Genomic DNA, 19321 nt, shown 5'->3' with positions numbered 1-19321 from the left:
GCCCCAAGGAGCTGCCCAAGGCTGCACGGTGCTGCTGCGCCCACCCTCTGCCCCCCGTCCCCCGGCTCGCCAAGGCCGGCCCCAAGGCTGCCAGCCCGGAGGCCGGCGGAGCTGGCAGCCGCGCGGCTCCGTCACGGCCGGCCCCCGCCAAGGCCCCCGCTGATGCAGCTGCCGGCGGGACCGACCCTGCGCGTCCAGCCCGGCCCTGCGCCGCGGCCCCGCCGGGGACGGGGCAGCAGCGCCTCTGCCCATCCCACCCCCCCCGCTGCTTCGCGGCCAGACGGGTTTCCGGAGGCCGTTGCGACCGTTTCTGCAGCAGGCGCTGTTGCACGGCTTTGCGTTATAAGCTGCAACCCCTCAGCGCGTGTTTGGGTCCGTAAACTGTTGCAGGCTCCCTCTGAACCCGCACGTGCTTTTAGCATCCACAACGTCACGCGCCGAGGAGTGCCACGGCTGCACGAAACCCAGCGCGCAAACCCATTCCTCCGGCACGTCCAGGCTGACCCGTATAAAATATTTGCCCCTCCATTCTTAGCTGCTGCCTCCCCTGCTTTGAAAGATTTGCCAAGCCCCGTAACACCAGCCGGGACCGGGGCTCAAGGCAGGGCTCACCACGGGCCGGAGCCAAGCCGGGGAGCGTGGGCAGTCGCGGCCCGGCGCTCGAGCCCAGCGCAGACCCCAGGCGGGCCCCTGGCTGAGCGCCCTGCGGGCGCACGGGGCTGCAGGGCGTTTGGCTTGGCCTCGCTGCAAGGGCCAAGGGTGCTGGGGAGGGTCCAGGCTGGGTGAAGGAGACGCTGGTTGCACACGCTGGGATTTATTTCGGCAGGGAGACGAGCTAGGACCTATCCAAACTAGAGCCCCCGTCGTGCAGGCGCCAGCCAAGGCCACGTCCCCAGCCGTGGTGGTTGTTGCACCAGAGGGAGCAACTGAGTCAAGGGGGGGGGGCCTCAAGTCCCATCGACTCAGCTGGGAAAAGCGAGGGGCCTCCATGAGAGCCCCGAACAGGAGCTTTGGGCTGGTGAGACGTGCCCACGGCTCATGGCTGGGGGTCGGCTGTCCCAGCGTGTGCCAGGCTCCTCGTCCATCCTGCGGGGCTGTATTTGGATGGCCGGGTGTCAAGGCATGCGTTGGGGATAGAGGGTGGGTGAACTGTCACGGGTGGCCAGACCCGTGTCACGGGCAGGAGGCTCCAGCGTCCCCCAGGGCACTGATTGGGGTCCTAGTAGGTGCCGTTGGGAGCACCATCCCGCTGGGAACGCCGGCGGCCCCTCTCCCTGCTGCGGCTCCGACCTTGGGGAGGGCCGCGTGGAGCCCTGTTTTGGTTTGCTCCGCTGCCGAGATAGGGCCGCACGGGTGCCCTTGCTGCGGGGGCTCTCACGAGGTGCCATGGCAACTTTATCGTCCTTCTGCCTGTCTGCACAGCCAGGGAGGGGGAAGGGGAACCGCAAGGGAGAGGCGCTGAGACGCTCTGTGTCCACCTCCCCACCTGATGCCACGTCTGGAGCTTTTAAAACGTGCTGAAACAACAGCTTATTGCTGTGGCTCGGTCATAGGGATCTATCAGCTAGGTACCTCGGCATCTCCTCCCCAGCCAAGACCGGTGACATCCCAGCCAGTGTCTGGTGGCCGCTGCAGTGCCCCTAGCAGCCAGGCAGAGCTGCCTTGGGTGGCATGAGACTCTGAGCTGCAGCACACTTCCTCTAGGGATGTTCACTGGAGCTCATGCCCACCTTTGGCCCCAGCTCCTGGCTCAGGCCAACTGCTTGTCACACAGAGGGGAAAAAAAAAACCAACTAGGTCAAGGCACTGAAATAAAGTCAGAGGTGAGCAGAAACTCCAGCTGGAGCCTGCATTTCAGCCACAGCCAGGGCCGGACCACTCACAGGCTGGTTCCCGTCAAAAAGCCAGCATGGTCCATCCTGCCTGAGGACAAATCTCAGCAAGGAGGGCAGCCTTGGGGCTTGGAGGCCAAGCTTAATAATAGCTAGGAGACAAGAGGCTTGAGGGCTAACCTCCAGCTCTGCCACAGCTCTGCTCTGCGTCCCCAGGGGCATTGCTTCTCCCCCACAAGATGACAGGAAGGATGAGGAAATGTTAGGGAATCTGCCAGAGCAGTATGCTGGGATGGAGGGAGAGGTTGGTGGAGGGAGAGAAGAAGGCTCACTGGAGAGGCAGAAGGAGAAGAACGGATGGAGAAGAGATTGGATGGTTGGAAGAGAAGGAGGATAACCAGCCTCTCTGTGGTTGATCTAATGCTCAAGACATCTAGGCTCTGTGGGGCTCTCCCCATCTGTTGTTGTCCTGGGGCTGGGGTGAAAGCCTGTGCTGGCAGCAGGAGGTCAGCAGGATCCCTTCTTGGACACACAGGAGATGAACGATTACCGCCTGGCGTTGGAGCGCATGGCAGACGAGATCCTCTCCCTCCGCCAACACGTTGCAAGCCTGGAGATGGAGAACAGCAACCTGCGGCGCAGCCTTACAATGCACGAGGACCTGGGCCGCACGCTGCTCAGTGACGTTGATGTGGATGTCATGACCAAGGCAGAGATCGTGGACAGGATTGGTAGGGACAGCAAGGGGGACAGGAGGGTTACAGCGAGGGATGCCGCTCCTGGCCCTCATAGCTGTGCATCCCAGGGGCCAAGGATGCTTGTGCTCTCTTGCAGGCACCCTCAAACACAAGCTGGCATCTGGCACGGTGGAGATGAGGAGGCTGAAGGACCGTGTGCAGCAGCTGCAGAATGAACTGATTCGGGTAGAGATGCCAGAGGGTTTTCCAGGCACGGGGAGCAGGGAGTGGAGACACAGAGCAGTGCGAAGGCCGGGATATGTGGAGGGGCTGCGAACTGGAAGTGCTAGGGCTGTGCATGGCCCCTGCAGCTTCGGGGACCCTCCTGCCCTGAGCAGAGATGTGGTGCCAGGACGGGCTGGACCTCAGCAGCATCTGCAGCTCCTTCATGAGGCTCTTCCTCTGCTGCCTTGCATCCTAACCTCTGAGGTCCAGGAGAGCCAGAGAGGTGCCCTGAAGCTTAAGGAACAGCACAGCATCCCCTGGCTACTCATTCTCTTCCTTTCCATTAGAAAAATGATCAAGAGAAAGATTTGGTGATGCTCCAGAGAACCCACCAGCAGCAGCAAGCTGTGCTGATGAGGTACCAGGAGAAGGTGGCCAAGACGAAGGGCCTGGAGGAGACAGTGAAGCAGCAGGAGAAGGTCAGTTGGGGCAGGCTGAGTGCAAAAGGGGCAGGCAGGAGGGCACAAGGCTGGGCAGCCCTGGCCTTGGGCCACATACTCCCGATAGATGCTCCTGATCTCCACTGTCCCCTTCTGTATCCTGGGAAAAGGCTGCTGACACATGCTGGGAAACCCCAGCTATTGCCTCTAGGGAGATGGCTGGACACAAGCCATCCCTGGAAAGGGAAAAGGTGAAAGAGGGCAAGAGGGAAAACGCTGCACTGGTCAGACAGATCAGGGCAAACCGGCAGGGAGAAGAGATCCCAGAGAAGGGCACAAGCACCTTCCTTTAGTGCCTGCCAGCCTCTTGTCTTCGAGATTCGGGCCACCATCCCTCCGCGGCCAGGCCCTGGCACTCAGCGCTCCCAAGGCAGGAAGGAAGAGCGGGAGCGAAGGAATGCGATGGGACCTGGACCCTGCGTGGCGGGATGGCTCTGCTCTCTTCCGCAGGTGATCGAGGCAATGGAGCGGATGCTGCAGGAGCGGCTCTCCGGGGCGGTCAGGAGCACCAGCAAACCGGCGGGTAGGTGCAAGCGGGGCTGTGGGAAAGGGGCCCCTTGGGGTGCCCCAGGCCCTCACGGGTGGAACTTGGCAGCCATCTCTTATGGGGCTCTCTTATGGGGCTGCCATGCTGCTCACCCCATCCAGCCCAAGGGGTGGCTGGTCCCTCCCAGTGTCCATAGTTTGTACCCCTGGGAGCTGCCGGTTATGGCAGGAGGGTCCCCGTTCCCCCTGTGACCTCCTGTTCTGGTCCCACAGGTGAAGCCCTGGCTGGGGAGCTCTACGGCGTGCTGCTGGCCGAGAACCGCAGGCTGCGGGAGGAGCTGGCAAGACCCCGGCCCCCCTCACCCCCCATCGTTCCACCACCACAAGCCTTGCCAGTGAGAGCAGGGAGTAGCATGAGGGCTTGGGGCCGGGTAGGCAGAGCCTTGGGACCCGGCACCGCCAGGAGAGCAGGTTCCTGGCAGCGGGACACAAGGCTAGGGCCACCCCATATGGCAAATGCTGGTCAGAGGCCTCTCCATGGGGTGACAGCCACAGCCGTCTCCCGTGGCCAGCCCCTGTGAGCATGGGGACAGAAAGGGAGGTGACACTGCTTTGCGTTTCTGCTTTCCTCCTTGTCCTGTTCAACCTGTAGGATGTCTTTGGCAGTTCAGAGAAGCTGTCTCTGCTGGCCAAGTTGGAGAAGGCACAAGCTCGCAGCCGTGTTCTGGAGAGCCAGGTGAGCCTCACTCACTCCACCAGCATCCCATCCCTCCCCACTCTGGTGCTGTGCACTCCAGGGCACCCTTGGTCACCCACACTCAACCATCTCAGCCTCCAAGTCCATTCCCCCCTGTCCTGAGCACCCCCCAATCTCTATTGCAGCTGGAGGAGGCCGCCAGGAGGTGGGGACGGGAGAAGCAGGAGCTCAGCACACGCTTGCTGGAGCAGGACCATGGCTTCAGGGGCTCATCCTCCAGCGTTGCCCATGACCCGGCTGCAGTGAGTGCCTGGGGCTCAGGTCCCCGTGTATAGGTGCTGACCAGCCTGCGTTAGCCACGAATTGCCAAGCTATGAAATGAGGTGTATTCTCATTTCCCACCAGAAGATGCCACCGGACCCCATGGCCCCCATGAGGAGACACCAGACACCAGACCCTCTGCCCTAGCGTGTGCCAGGACCTGAGCAGCAAGGCCGTGGGAGGTGTTTCAACTGGTCTGTGCATAGCTGCCCTTCATCTCCTCACCCCGGAACATGCTTTGTACAGGACTCCAGAGAAACACTCGGAAATGTAATATTCATGCACATAAAGAGTATCCAGTGCTTTTGCTGCATGACTAAGTTACAGAGCAAATCAGCGGGGAAGCAGAATATTAGCAGATCTCGGGGCAGCATGACCGCTGGTCCCCACATGGTACCAGCAGGCCATTTCCGAGCCTCCGGGGATGCACGGAGCAGCCCAGAGGCCTTGGGGAGGGGCTCAAGCAGCTACGGCAGGGAAGTCGGCAGTGCCCAGCAAGGCTGGGGGGGGACGGACGTCACCCCATCAGGCGTCCCCTGAAGGCAGACCCCTTCTCTGTGGTGAACGTAAAAGCGGAGAGGGCTGAGCTATGGGACCAGTGCCGTGCCTCGGGGCTTCTTGCCCCGTGTGAGCCATCCTGGGGCACAGGCAGTGCTGGGATTGAGTGCCTCCAGTTTGTCTCTCCAGTGGCGTAAGCGCAGCCTTGAGCGAACCGGCGCAGAGGCAGGGGGGCACAGAGCCAAGGCTGTAGCCGTGAAAGCTTCACAGCTTTCTCCCAAATCATATCCCCTTGCTAGAGTCTTATCGTAATATCATAGGGAGCTTCCCAGGACATAAAGCATGTGCCAAGCTCTCGGAGACGTGCAAGCGCAGATCCCCTCTAACTGGAAGCAGCTGGGTCCGACACCCGCTGTCCCAGCCCAGCCCCCGGATTGCCAGGGCATGGGTCTTCTGCCCCCTCAGGCCTGGCACTCCAGAGGCCTCAAGGTGAGGTGGATGGGTTTGTCCGGGATCAAGATGAGATCAAACTTGGTCCCGACTTCCACAGCTCTCTTAGTTTCAATCTTAAAGTTCTCTAGCATCTAGAAGAGGAGAAAAAAGTAGATGGAAAAGGCAAAATGAAAATACAGAGGTCCCAAGGGCCAGACAGGGGCTCGTTTTCCTCACCGCCAGCTTTGGCACTGCACAGGGCTTTGCTGGACTGGGAACTCGGCTCTTCATCACCATTCCTGACTAGAAGCTACTGCTGACACAAGCAGGTTGTGCTCGCAGGGCTCCTGAGCCCTCCCTGATCCCTGTCAGTGCAAAGCCAGCCTGCTCCACTGACCACGTCCAACGCTGGGACCCTGCGCGTAACCGCAGCGGCAGAGAGCTCGGTGCTGAGCGTGGTAACAGGAACTTCTCTGCTCCACTAAGACCCGCAGCAAGGCTGTCTGAGTGCGACCTAGGCTATGCCAAGTCCCTCAGCGATGCCACATCTGGTGTCTTGCAGCCCTCAGTCCCCTGCCCCAGTGACAGGGAGAGGCTCTGACAAGATGCTGAGCTCCAGGTCTAACCGGCAGCGCCCATCTGCAGTGACCCAGCCCGGTCCATGGAAGCTGTGAAAGGAGCAGGGGGGTTCCTGCCCCACAGCAACCGGGGTGCCCCACTCTTCCCTGCGGCTGCTGGGCTCTGCTAGCAGCAAGCTGACTTACATGGATGAGGAAGAGCTGCATCTCCAGCTCCGCGATCCTGCGGCCCAGGCACTGGCGTGGCCCAAATCCGAAGCCCAGGCCCTTGAAGTATTTTGAGCCCGTTGCCAGCCAACGCTCAGGGTTGAACTGCTCTGGCTTGGGGAAGACCTTGGGATCCCGACCCATGGCATAAAGCCCAACCTGCACCAATGTCTGTGGAGAGGTGAAGAAGGATGAGTGCCACGGTCTCCCCGCTGCTCTGCGATCCGCTGGTGCAGCCATATGGCTTTATCTGCGCTTTGGAAACCAGCAGTGCCAGGGCCACGCATGGTGGGGAGAGGTGGTGCCGCACGAGGCCCCACTCATTGACCACAGCCAAGCGCCACAGCTGCCCCACCAAGCTACCAGGCTGTGCCAAGCATCTCAGATCTCCTGGGTCCCACCTCTATTCAGAGTCACTTCCAAAGCAGAGAGGGACTGAGGAAAGGTCCTGTTTCCATGCTCCCTGCATGCCTCTCCTCTAGGCTGGGCTGCTCACCTTGGGGGGGATGCAGTAATCCTGGAGGATGACCTCTTGTGTGGTGTATCTCTGCAGGGTCACTGCCACAGGGTGGAGCCTAGGGGAGAGGGAGAGACAGGGAAGATGTCCAAGAGGCCACCTCCGTGCTATGGTAACCACTGGAGGATCCCCGTGCACCAGCTGGGTGTCAAGTTCAAGAATGATGGTACGACTGGGGACACTGGTCCCCTCCACCCATCTCATGTGTCCTCTCTGCAGCATTAACCCCACCCTGAGCACTGGTTGTGCATCTTTTCCAGAGTGAGCCCTGCAGACTGCCTCCCAGTGGCACTGGAGAGGTCACTGAGAGGTGACCTGTTCACCGCCTTGGAAAGGTGCCCTTGGATGGTAGTGATCTGGGCCAGTGTTGAACGCGCATTGATGGCTCTCTTTTACAAGGATCAGCTGCTAGACACCCTGCCACAGGAGCTCGTTCTCCTGCCGAGGAGCACGAGTCCCAGACATGCGGCGGGATTCCCACGGTGAAAGGGAACCAGGGATTTGGGCAGTAAAGGGAGAGTTTGTTCTTGTCCCCTGCCAATGGCGGGGGGAACCAGCTGCTGCCTCCCGATTACCTGAGCGTTTCCTTGATGGTGGCTTTGAGCAGCCGGATGGTTTTCAGCATCTTCACCCTGTCTCCCTCTGCATCCCGCTTGGCGGCCAAGATCTCTGCTCTCAGCTGCTCCTGAATGCTTGGGGAACGCGCTAGCTCGAACATGGCCCACTGGAGCGTCATGGAGGTCTGAAACAGAGCAGAATGGCCAAAGCTCAGAGCTGCCTAGGACCTGCCCCCGCCCCCCCCCCCAAACACGTTCTGCCTGGTCCTTACCGTGTCCACCCCTCCCGCCATCATCTCAGTGATGTTGGCCTTGATGTCATCCAGGGGCAGCTTGTCCTGCATGAGGAGGCTGGAGAGGATGCCCGTGTACTCCTTGGTGGTCTTGCGCTGCAGCCGGAGGTCTCGGTACACGTTCTGAATGCATTTGTCCGCTGAGGAGACATAGAGCAGGCACTGCACCGAGCACCCTGCAGAAACCCAGCAAGTCTAGGCCTGGCAGCGGGGTTGCAGGCTGGGTGACCCAGGCATGGTCCTGGTGCTGCAGGTGGCAAATGCACCATAGGACATTGCTGCCCCCAGGCCAGTGGCTTTTCCGTTGGAGTTGCCCTTGCAGCGGAGCGCTGGCTGTCTGGGCATAAGAGGCTGGGTGGTGAGGGTAACGCAAGGCAAACACCCTACAGGAAGCTTTTACTGAGTGCCAAAATTTCTCTGATCCCACAGGCCCCTCCAGAAGAGCTGGCTCTGCTGTTCCCTTCAAAGTGAGGCCCATAATGTGCCCTTCATCTCTCCCAGATGATTCCCAGTTGTTCCAGCATCACCAGCTCCTGTTGGGCAGGTCCCACTCAGAAAGCCTTCCCAGCCTTGGTGGCCCTGCGGTCTCCATGTGAGCTCTGAGCTGGGTAGCTGGCCCCAGAAGAAGGTTTCCATGCAAACCCGATGAGGATGTGCTCTCAAGGTGTCCCCCCCCTCCCCGGCAACACACAGGGCTGGCGCTCCCGGCAGGGGGGCGTGCAGCAGAGGAAGGCTCACCCTGCATGAAAATCGCATCCCACGCTTGGACGTGGTCCCGCCACGTCTTGGCATTGAGGCGGCGGAGCAGAGCCGGCGGGACGTAGAGCATAGGCGAGGTGGTGTGGAACATGAGGGTCACGGCGTCGATGAAGCGCTGCGCCTCGGGGTCCACGAAGTCCTGCAGGAGGCCGAGCCGCTCCCCGTACAGGACATGGCACACGGCTGCAAGCACAGCGCGAGTGAGGCTCCCAGGCCTCCGGCAAGCCCAGTCCTGTCCCCCTGCACCCTCCCAGGTCCCTCCTGCCCCGGGGGGCTGCCTCCAGGCTTGGCACAGCTAAGGGGGGGCCCTGGCCTGTCCCTACCCTCCCCTGCCTTCACAAGACCATGGAGGCATCCCCTACGGGGCAGAGCAGGGCCAGCAGGTGATGACCCTCCTGTAGATGATAAAGAGCTGCCCGGTTGTGAAAGTCACAGCTGGATCTTGTGCGTAGCCAAGAAGGGTGTCCCAGAAAGGGGCACCGACCCCCTCCACACAGCCCCCTTGTTTGGAGAGACCATGTCCCTCTAGACCCTAAGGTTTGGAGGGAGACACACGTTTGGCCATCCCGAGGAGGCGGCTGTGGGAAAAGCATCTTGTTGCCCATGTCTGGCATATGCAAAAGCATAGTTCGGAGGGACCCTCTCTCCCAGAGGAACTCAGCCCAGGTTTCGGCCGGGTCGGGAGCCTGGAGCACTCACACTCCAGGGCGAAGCGGAAGAGCTCGTTGGTGAAATCGGCCGTCCAGCGCTCCCGGCCGCTCTTCCTGATCTGCGCTCGGGCTCGCTGCACGAAATCCTCCCCCACCTCGCTCAGCAAGGGCACGAAGCAGTCCATGACCTGCGGCGACAGCACCTCCTTGTTGAGGGTCAGGCGGTCCGAGCGCCAGGCCTGCCCTGTCCTGCGAGATACGAGGGAGAGCTTTCAGGGGCGGCACGCTCTGCCTTGCCCGTCCCTCCCTCTGCCCCTGCAGGCTGCTCATGACCCACTCCCCCAAGGGCAGTGCCGGGTGGGACCCTCTGATGACCCAGGTCACCATGCCGGTGCTCTGGCGTCCCACCGTCCCATGTGCCAAACTGTTTCTGCCCCAGCGTGTCCCGGCAGGGCTCTCGAGCTGGGCACCGCTGTGAGCCAGCGGGTCACAGACTGCGCTCCCGCGAGTGTCCCTCACCCCGCTTCCCCACCGCCTCACTCACTTGAGGAGCACGCCGTAGGGCTTGTTGCGGAAGTCGCGGTAGGCCACCCACGGCGGCACGCTGAACCTCTCCGGCAGCATGCCCTCGGACCTGAAGAGCAAGGCAGCATCCTCGGGGCTGATGATGTTCACGCTCTCGTAAACACCCAGCTTCTCCCTGCGAGGGGCGAGACGAGCTCGGGAGCACCAACGCCACCCCCTGCCCGCAGCGTGACTGCCAGATCCACCTCCCCAAATCCGCAGCCCCCTGGGAGACCCCCCCCCAGAGCCCCCACCCATGAGCCCGAGCCTGGGAGACGCAGCAGCCCTGGGAAGAGCCAGCATCCAGCCCTGGAGGCTCCGACAGGCACAGCTGGAGCAGAGCGCGCTCCGGGTTAAATCCTGCAGGGAGGAATTCGACACGGAGGAGGATTTTTTAAGGAGTCAGGCGAGAGCAGGATTCCGACACAAAGCTGTGGCTAACATGGACCAACGCAATTCCTTGGAAAGCTTTTGGGATACTCGGATTTACACAATGCTTGGGTTAAAAAATGTATGCCCTGACCAGTGCCAGTCCTTGCCTGGGGCAGCAGGGAACGTGCAAGTGCCAACGCAGCTGGGTGCCCCCCTCGCAGCCCACCTACCTGAGGAGGTCGCTTCCAAAAACTACGGAGACCAGAGGGGCAGAGGAGGGGCAGGGAGACCTTCTCCAGCCCCGCTTCTGCTCCCCACTACGCTCTTAACAGCCTGGGTGCCCCTGCAAGGCGTTAGCCGAGCCTTTGCCGACCCTGCCGCAGCCCCTTCGAGCGGCACGAGCACCCGCCGCCCGCGGGCACCGCAAGGGCTCCCACCCTCCGCAGCCCCCAGCCGGTGGGCCAGGTCAGGAGAGGAGCCCGCGGCAGAGCTGGGACTCCCACAAGGTCCCCGACCCGCCGGCTCGAACCAGCGCCAAGCAGCCGGCGGCAGGACGGGCGGGAAACCCTGCTCAGCACCCACCTGTAGATGGGCCCGAACTCCTGGAACTTGCGGGCCATGATGTTGTGGGTGTTGTGGAAGCCACCCTCCTGCCAGAAGTGGTAGAGGTTGAGCCAGCCGGCTTTCCAGTTGCCTGGAAGCTCATCGAAGGGCCGAGCCGCCGTGGCTGGGGCCGGGGGAGAGCTCAGCTTGCCGGCGGCCACGTGCACCCGGCGGCCGTCCGGGCTAGGAGCGTGTACGCGCAAGGCGCGAGCCCTGGCCGCGGCCCTGGCCAACATGACGCGCGGCGGGGAGAGCGACGGAGACCGGCGGCGGCCGACTGCCCGCGGGCTGCCCCGGCTCGCGCGGCCTTGCTCTTATCCCGGCGTCAAGGAGAGGAGCGCCGAGCGAGCGGGCTCTCCCGGCCGCCGTGCCCGCCTCCTCATGAGTCACGGCTCGGACGGGGGGGCCGGCGGCCAGCCCTCCGCCGAAGGAGCTGGGGGACGTTCCCGGGGGGTTACGAAGCTCTCGAGAGTGGCGGTGCTGGCCCGAGGTGCTGAGGAGGGACGCAGAGAGGTGGCACGCTGAGCCCCCGGCAGCGCAAACGCCACCGCGAGCCTTCAGGGTGAAAACCAGCACCCAAGAGGGGATCAGGAGAATTATGTGTTTTAAGCGTCTCAGCACCATAGCATGGTCTTAGAGCACGTAATAAATAACAAAATTAAAGTTTGGAGTGACCTAGTGAGTTATGGGAAGGGATAGGCCAGGGTACTGGGGTGGTCCCACTATCCGTGGGGTGGTCCCAGCATCCGTGGTGGGTCGTGGTGGTCCTGGTGCCCAGGGGCAAGGGAGCAAGGGGGGAACAGCCCAGAGGACAGAGTTTTGGGTGCTCATGACACTGAGGGGTGCACGGAGCAACGAGAGCAACGTGCATCCAGCCCAGAGTCGCTGGAAGTTGGGGGGGGGGGGGCTCAACCCCAAACATGCAGAATTATCATGGGTTATACCTAAAAACAAAATGACCCTTTGAAGCTGGGGGATGCCGGGGGGATGCTGGCCGGTCCCGGAGCAGCAGCAGAGCCGGGTTTGGGAGCAGCGGGTGAAATAACCGCCAAAGCCGGCACGGGGAGGCTGCGGGCAGGCGGCCCAGGGCGGAGCGGCGGCCGTGGGGCGAGGCGGGCGCCCCACGGCCCCGCGGAGCCGGCCGGCGGCTGCCCGGGACACCCGGCTTCTTCCCTCTCTTTAACGAAACCCGTCTCGCTGCCGCCTCCCAGCCGCCCAGTGCGGCCCAGTGCCGACCGGCGGGCAGAGACACGCGGGGCCGGGAGCTGGGCGAAAGTGCCACTCCGTGGTGAACTCGGGAAATAAATGATGCTTATGGCAGGGGCAGAGCACGTTTCTAATTAAAACCACGTCTTACTGGAACGCACTTGAAGTCCAGGGAGGCGCCGGCGTTTCTCTTTTAGCTGAAGGAGAAGAAATGCAACGCAGCGGCCGCTCTGCCGAGGAACTGAAACAGAAATTGCCCTTCCGTGGCCCGGGAACCCTTTCCACGCAGAGCCGCTCTTACGGCCGGGCTTCGCGCGGCGCAGCCCTCCGGGGCAGCAAACAGCTCCATCGCCGCTGCCCAGCGGCAGGAGGTCGGCGAAGGTTTATTATCATTATTATAATTAATTATCATCATCATCATCATTATTATTATTGTTCGAGTACTCGGCTGCGGCGCGGGAAGCGCCCGAGCGGCCGCCCGGTGGCGCTCCTGGCCCAGCGGTGGCCCCTTCCCCCGGCCCGGGACGGCGGCTCGGCCCGGCCCCGGCCCGTGCCGCGGCTCGCACGGAGCCCCCGGGCCTGGCGGAGCGGCTCGGCACCCCAGGGTGCTGCGTGCCCTGCGGCGGCTCCGGGACTCGCCGGCCCAACGCGCCGCGCCGCTGCCGTGTCCTCTCCCCATCCTTAACCTCTGTGCGTTGGCGTTGCGCTCGGCACCTTCTTCTGCCTTCGCTCTTGGCAGCAGCGGAAACTGGGGTCGCTTTGGAGCAGCCTCGGCTGCACCAGCGCTAGTAAAAAAAATACAGACCTTGGCCCAAGGGACCGTGCCCAGGCCATTCCGGGAGGCTGGCCCGGGCCAACACCCTGCACGCCGGCAGCTGCACGGCGTGGGTGCCCACGGCCCGGCGCTGCAGTCCGCACCTGGGCAGCTTTCAGCTACTTGGCTAGTCTTTGGGGAGCTCCAGCCCCGGCGAGGCCTGCAGCAAGGAGGGCGTCTCGGTGCGCTTCGAAGGGTGAGTCACTCCCGCGCCCCCGCTCCCGGGCTCCACGACTGAAACCTTACGGTTTGCTCCTACCGCCTCACGCTTCAAAACGTTCCTGTTCCACATCCTCTGTGCACCCTCTACCCTCCCACCTCTGTCACCGGTTTTGGGGGCACCTTCCTCCAGGTTTCTGCCAGTCCTGCAAGATCAGAAGAAGCGAAAAAAAAAAACTGTGGAGGCTCAGCCCTGCTGAAAGAGCCCCTCAGCACATGGCCTGGAAAAGAAACTGGTGGTTATCACTCTCTGAAGGTGCAAGCCCATGAGCAGGAACTCGGTTGATGGGGGTCTCTGATAGAAGCGGGGGGCAGGAAATGGTTAGAAAGGTGCGTAGAAGCCCAGAGGTGTCACTCCCCCCCCCCGCTGCCGTACCAACACCGCTTGTTCCGTTGCGCTACCCCCCAGCACAACGGCAAGCGCAGCACAGATCCGGCTCCGACCACTTCCTGCCGTGGGATCGCCCACGACGGGGAGGGCGCAAAGCTGAGCAGGTAACGCGCGGCGCGACGGCCTCCTCCAGCCAAGGCCCCCCACTTTCCCTCGCGAGCTGGGGTCGGGGAGGCACCCGGTTGGCAGCGGTGCCCGGCCTTAGCCCGGGTCCCACGTACCCGGGCAAAGCTGGCAGCAGCAGCTGCGCTCGGCTCCCGTTGGAGACGCTGGAGGGGGGGGGAATGAGAGAGGAAAGCTGGCGAGCGTACGCAGCGAGGCTCCCCCAAGGCTACGGGGCTGACTGCCCCCCGCGCGTGGCTCCCGGCCGCAGCTGGGCTCCGGGCTGGCGCGTGGGGCATCGCCAACCAGCGACGGGTGGCAACGCGCCGCACGCGCCGGGGGAGTCGCGGGCCCGGTACCCGCTGAGCCACCTCAGCTGGCTGCGAAGGTCGCCACAGGGTGAGAACCCAACGGCGGCTGGAGGAGGCGTTTCGAAACCCCTCTGCCGGCAGCGATTCGCCTTCCCCTCGGACCCCCTGCGAGTCAGGCAGAGCCACTATCGTTTTCAGATGAGCTGACCCGAAAGTCGCTCCCCTGCCTCGGCTCCTTCTCCCCGTCCCACGGGCCCGCGGGGAGCAGGGTCCCCCCGGCCGGCGTGGTTTCCTCGCCCTGAACAAGGCATTTCCACTGGCATTTCCTGGGCTGTTTGGAGCCGCTCCGTGTGGGTGTCACACTCTCGCTTTCCACGCCTACAAGCGACACGGGGGGTTTTCCTCTTGCACACCACATCCCCGGCCAACAGCATGACGAGCTGCCCGGCCCCTTCGCACCCTCCCCGCTAAACCTCCCGGGACTCACGCCCCCGACAGCACCCGGCTGTGTCCCGCGTGCTAAGAAATCCCGGTCCTTTCCAGGCAGCGGCAGGAAACGCAGGTGACTCAGCGCTGAGGTTGCCCCAGGGAGGTGAGACCTTGCTGTCCCCACCAAAGCCACCCCTTCGGGCTTGCCCCGCTCCCCGCTTCGCTTTCCCACCACCCATTTTCCAGGCATGGTTTTGCACGCTGGCCCGGCCAGGAGGAAACCCCCTTGAGATGCCCCAGCCCATGGCATGTCCCCCAGCTGGAGAGACCGCGGCCAGGTGAGGATGGGGGAGCGGCGGGTGCCAGGGCGTTGGTTTCCCGAGGCTGAGCTCGTCCCCCCTCGCTCCCAAGCAGGAGGGAGGGTTTCCGCACGAGTCCTGATGGACGTTCAGCAAAAACACCCTCGACGCCGGAGAAATCCCAAGCGCCCTGGAAAATCCCCAGTCTTGTTCACCTCTCTCGGGCACCCACTGGCTGGGCACCGTCGAGGACCGCCGCGATTTCTAGCGGCTTTCGGACAGAACGGAAGGGAGCGGGCCCGAAAGGCACCAACCTCCCTGACTTTTCTCGGTGCGGCCCCGGAAGCGGGAGCTGCTCCGGCGGGGAGAACGGCGAAGCAACCGCATCCCCGGAGCGGCCTGGCACCCCGCCGAGCGCGCGGAGCGGCTGGCTGGGAGAAGGTGGCCGGATTTTCACGTGCTTTTGCAGCGGGCCTTTCTTTGCTGCGGTTTCACCGTGCGGTCTTGCCCGCTCTTCACCCGAGCGGGGAAGGTGACAAATCCGTTCATTGCACACGGTCGCGTCTTGCCCGCCAGCTGGTGGCTGGGAAAATTTCGCCAGTAAAAACTCCGGCCTAGAAATCCCCCATAGTCCGGTCTGTGCATGGAGAAGTGGGGGAAGAACTGATTTTCATAGCGTTGTATTTTAATAGAGAGAAAACGGTCAGCTGCAAATCACACCGTCGAGTTTCGAGCCCCGGCAGAGCGACTGCAGCGTAAGGAGTTTCCCTAGTGAAAGCAAGACGTCGACGAGCTGCAGCATCCTCAGCAGCCGCCACCGCCGGGCTCTTTGCACAGGCAGAAATGCAAATTGCCGGAGGCAGCGCCGAGCCACCCTGGGGCGAACACGGCTCAGGAAGGGGATGGGGGGGGCGTCGTGTTTATTTTCCTGCTCCACTGAACTGCATCGCCTTTTTCTATCCCGGAGCTGCCCATAGTCCCTTGGTGGGGGGATGTGACCTCCGCACAGCCCCGGGGCAAAAGCAGGGGGGAAGGAAAAGCCTCGCGGGGAGGAAGGGCCGGGGCTGGCAGTTCAAGGCTGGAGGGGAAACTGCGGCACTGGTGCATGCGTAACTCCGGGCAGCAGGAACTAAGGGATCCGTGTGCCAGGGAGGAACAGAGATGCTTATTTAAACACGCTATTTTTAACTTCTTCTGCTGTCTCCCAGGTCATCTCATTTCTAGGAAGCGGCTCGTGTTCCCCGCAAGCGAGGCTGGACGCGGGCGCGAACGGAGGGAGGGGGCCAGCCGGAGCGCGACGGCAGCCGCGGCGCCCTTCGGCCTCGGCGCCCGCCGCGCGCGGACCGGGGCTTTCCGGGCGCCGCGGCCCAGCCGAGCGCTCGCCTAAGCGCAGCAGGAGCCGCGACACCCTGCAAACGGGCCGCCGCGGCTGCCGCGCAAAGCTCCTCGGTGCCTCGGTGCAAACCGAGCTCGGGCGGCTGCCGTCGAGCGTCACCGACGTTTCCCAAAGACTTTCGGGCGCTGCCATGGGGAACAGCCACGAACGGCGTGCAGAAGCGCAGCCGAGCGGAGGCCGGAGCGAAACCCTTTGAAACCCGTGCACAAAAGGGAGCAGCAGCCCCGCCGGGGCGCCCACCTGCTTCCTGCCTGCCTTCCTCCGGAGAGATACAAAGCTGCTTTCATCAACGGGAGGTTTCAAAGAGCCTGAGCTGTATTGTATTGCATTGTATTGTACGGTATTGTATTGTACTGTACTGTATTGTATTGCACTGTATTGTATTGCATTTTATTGTATTGCGTTGTATTGCATTGTGTTGCGTCGCGCCGTTTCTTGCCTGGGTTTCCTCCTGCTTTTGTTAGCACATTTTAAAAGCTTTCCTGCCCTTCCCCTGCCCCTCACCCACCCCGAGCCTGTTTCCTTTTTCCTATCAGCCATCAGCTCATTTTTTCCCAGCGAAGAGGAGATCAAACCGGCTGAAGCGGAGCTGCGGTACCAGCGTGGTTTCTGCCTGCTCGCCAGGTGGTCGGGCAGCAGGAACAGCAGCGGCGGCGGGGGAGTCGCAAAAAAAGCGCTTCCTGCGTGGACGCGACGGCCGCGCAGGAGCGGGGCGGATCGGGCGCCACCGAGCCGGCGCCCCGCAGCCGCAGCACCCTCCCCGGGCGCCCCGTGGGCAGCGCCGAGCTACCCCGCCGCTCCCTTCGCCTCCCGGCTGGCCGCCCACCCACCGCGGGCCCAACGGCGGCGCGAGCCCGCGGGAAGGGCGCGCTGCAAACGGGGGGGGGCAGCAAGAAGTGGCGGCGGGCTGGGGGCCGGGGCGGCGGGTGGCCCCCGCGCTCCTCGCCCCCAACGCAACGCTCCGCCTGCTCTTTTCCGCTCTTTTATTTCCACAATCACGCTGGCGCTTTGGTCACAGCTCTGAGAGGTTTTTTGGTAGCTGTTATTTTCCTAACTCGCACCTCCTTTCTACAATATTATAAAATTATACAAGTACAGTAATCCTCGGCGGCTAATAAATAGGTATTTGTTAGTTCACAAAGTTAAAGTGCTTTGAGAAGAGATGTAACAAGCTCAACTCTAGACTCCGAAGGTTGGTGGGGAAATGTAGTGCAGTAGGAACCTCTGGCCCGCCGCCCGCAGCCTGCGGTCGCGGAAACCTGGGGACCCGGCTCCCGGGCCGGCCGCGCCGCCTGCCCGGCCCGCTCCAGCGCTCCCGAGCGGGCACGAAGCAGGAGTCGTGCTGCCCTTACGGGCAACTGGAAGCACGTCGATAGGATGTCCCGCCGTCACACGGCCTGCCTGAGGCGGGGTGTTCTGGGGGCCAAGAGGGCTGGAAAAGGCTTGGACAAGCTGTGGGATCACCCCTTGGACGTAGGCCTCAGGAGAGAATCCCAATTTTCACAGTTTAGTCTTGCTTGGAGGTCTCAAAGGCCAAGGGAAGCAAGCGTGCTGCTTCACCTCCCCCTCCCTCAGCACTCGCCGCGAGGGAGGGAGGCAGATCTGCTCCCGGGTGGTGGAAACAGAGGCAGCCCCTCGGCTCGGCTCGGCTCGGCTCGGCTCTGCCCAGGGAGGTTACGCCTGTTTGCAGCACCCCAAGATCTGCAGCCTGCCTCCTCTTTCCCTGAGGAAGCCTGGTCCCTCGCTTGGAGGAAAGGTGCACTGGGAGCAGGCTGACCACAGATAAGCACCTTTAGCTGCCTACAGAAGACGTGTGCATCTGAACTTCTTCTCAGGGCCACCCAGGTTCCGGTTTGGGCTGCCCTTCCCATCTCCGGGAAAGCGAGGGCCTTTGGTTTGTCCTTTCACACCTGCCAAATCTAGTCACCCTCCAAGTCCTTTCCATGCAAAACGCTAACTCTGTGCCTGCCCTTTCCTGCAGGAAACCAATGCTAGTTCCTCCCACATCTACAAAAAACAAAACGTTCCCCCAGGGTCCGATTCTTCTGACTCCTGTGACCAGGCCAGGAAAGGACTCACAGGTGACACAAGGAGCACTCCAGGTCCTTGTCGATTCGAACAGACCTTAGCCACTAAGAACCTGGAGGCATTAGTCCTTGCTTGGAGAGAAGCACAGATCAACCAGCTGGTAAGGCCAAGGGCTGGCTCCTCCTCTTCATCACATGCATGTTCCCAAAGAGAGGAGTCACCAGGCCCTGAGGATCAGTGCATGCACATCCGCATAGTCCCCTGAACAAAACTGGCACCCAGTCTATGCCCATGAGCATTACTAGCACAGAGCTATCAGCAGATGTTGGGGGAGAGGCTGAAGCCACCCCATCAGCATCGCAGTGAACGTCCGCTGCGTCTTAGGGTACCCCTTCCCTCCCTGTCCCCAAACCCTGCCCCATCTGGCCTTGTAGTTGCATCTTCCTCACAATGCCCGAGAGTCACCTCTTCCACCAGGACCTGAGACGGAAGGGTTGCTGCACAGAGTGGCAGGATCCCTTCTGGGACAGTCAAAGATTAATGTCCTAGGAGTGACTAAGAGAATGGAGATCTTGCCTCAGGAGCGGACAGCAAGTTGAGGAAGAGCAGCAGCGAACCGGAATGTGAGAACACGATCCTGTCATGTTCAGTGGAAGAGCTCCACCAACACCACCATCAGGAGTAGCTGCAACCAGGAGCCAAGTGTTGAGGTGGCCTGGCCCTTCTGTGACATGAATCTGAGCTGGCCCACCAGACGCTCCTTCACCAAAGCCTGCCTGAAGCCGTCCTCCTCAGAGACGCAGACATAGCGGCCGTAGTGAGCATGGCTCACGTTCTGGATGAAATGCAAGCAGTCCTGCTGGGGGTGGGTGTTGTTACAGGTCTTGATGAGGAAGTCGTCGTGATACCAGTTGTAGGTGGCATAGTGGGACTCGACAGGGCAGTTGAGGTAGTAGCGAGAGAAAGGGACAACTGTGATGTTCTGGTAGTTGTCTGCTGGAAGAGGTTAACACAAGGGTGGGATGAGGCGAGTGTCTCCAGGAACCAGGGCTTCTCCCTCAAGTCTGAAGGGAAGAACTATTGGACTGATGGTGACATGTTACATGGGCATTTATCAATAATAGCAGGGCCTGACTGCAGCCGGTGAAGTCTGTAGGACTCTTGCCTGGACATCAGTGGCCAACAGAGTCTGAGCCCTCCCACCAAGCTCAGAAGACCACATACCACCACAGCACTGGCTCAGCCTCACCATGGAAGTGAAATGAGGCCAAACCAGATGGTTTACAGCAGTGTAGAGGTGTCCAGATACCCTGACAACCCCTGGACATGAAAACCTATTAGGGAGTTGTTCTGTTCGT

General features: G+C 62.0%; 3 protein-coding genes across 4 annotated transcripts in view; 1 reads left to right on the top strand and 2 right to left on the bottom strand.

Annotated features, from left to right (window-relative positions):
* CCDC33 (coiled-coil domain containing 33) overlaps positions 1–5043 on the top strand; it is a 45583-nt gene extending 40540 nt beyond the window's left edge. Inside the window, exons 21-28 of the mRNA XM_062584047.1 lie at positions 2368–2563; positions 2667–2755; positions 3082–3213; positions 3685–3757; positions 3994–4115; positions 4373–4456; positions 4603–4719; positions 4801–5043. Coding sequence (XP_062440031.1) covers positions 2368–2563; positions 2667–2755; positions 3082–3213; positions 3685–3757; positions 3994–4115; positions 4373–4456; positions 4603–4719; positions 4801–4902 — 915 coding nt within the window. The 3' untranslated portion in view covers positions 4903–5043. The remainder of the gene's footprint in view (positions 1–2367; positions 2564–2666; positions 2756–3081; positions 3214–3684; positions 3758–3993; positions 4116–4372; positions 4457–4602; positions 4720–4800) is intronic.
* A 654-nt stretch (positions 5044–5697) lies between these two features.
* LOC134144838 (cholesterol side-chain cleavage enzyme, mitochondrial) lies at positions 5698–11004 on the bottom strand. The gene is made up of 9 exons (XM_062584046.1): positions 10748–11004; positions 9774–9929; positions 9279–9478; positions 8559–8762; positions 7800–7960; positions 7546–7712; positions 6950–7028; positions 6433–6624; positions 5698–5820 (listed from the first exon to the last, which is right to left on the bottom strand). Exons 1-9 carry the CDS (start codon positions 11002–11004, stop codon positions 5698–5700), a joined length of 1539 nt encoding a protein of 512 aa, XP_062440030.1.
* Positions 11005–16746: 5742 nt separating this feature from the next.
* SEMA7A (semaphorin 7A (JohnMiltonHagen blood group)) overlaps positions 16747–19321 on the bottom strand; it is a 28314-nt gene continuing 25739 nt past the window's right edge. Inside the window, exon 14 of one of the 2 annotated variants that reach the window (XM_062584121.1) lies at positions 16747–18959. In XM_062584121.1, the coding sequence (XP_062440105.1) occupies positions 18610–18959 (350 nt within the window). In that variant the 3' untranslated portion in view covers positions 16747–18609. The remainder of the gene's footprint in view (positions 18960–19321) is intronic. The other variant, XM_062584122.1, reaches the window with a different exon arrangement.

This window comes from Rhea pennata, chromosome 10 (assembly GCF_028389875.1).
Source record: "Rhea pennata isolate bPtePen1 chromosome 10, bPtePen1.pri, whole genome shotgun sequence".
Taxonomy (NCBI): domain Eukaryota; kingdom Metazoa; phylum Chordata; class Aves; order Rheiformes; family Rheidae; genus Rhea; species Rhea pennata.
This window is presented reverse-complemented; position numbering and strand designations above follow the sequence as displayed.

What these genes read in the sequence shown, in the direction of transcription:
- LOC134144838 (XM_062584046.1), bottom strand. Translation starts at nt 11,004, where the DNA reads ATGTTGGCCAGGGCCGCGGCCAGGGCTCGCGCCTTGCGCGTACACGCT. An exon ending in CCCTACGGCGTGCTCCTCAA is followed by an intron (nt 9,479 to 9,773) that starts GTGAGTGAGGCG and finishes CGTATCTCGCAG; the next exon opens with GACAGGGCAGGCCTGGCGCT. An exon ending in ATTACTGCATCCCCCCCAAG is followed by an intron (nt 6,625 to 6,949) that starts GTGAGCAGCCCA and finishes ACCTCTCCACAG; the next exon opens with ACATTGGTGCAGGTTGGGCT.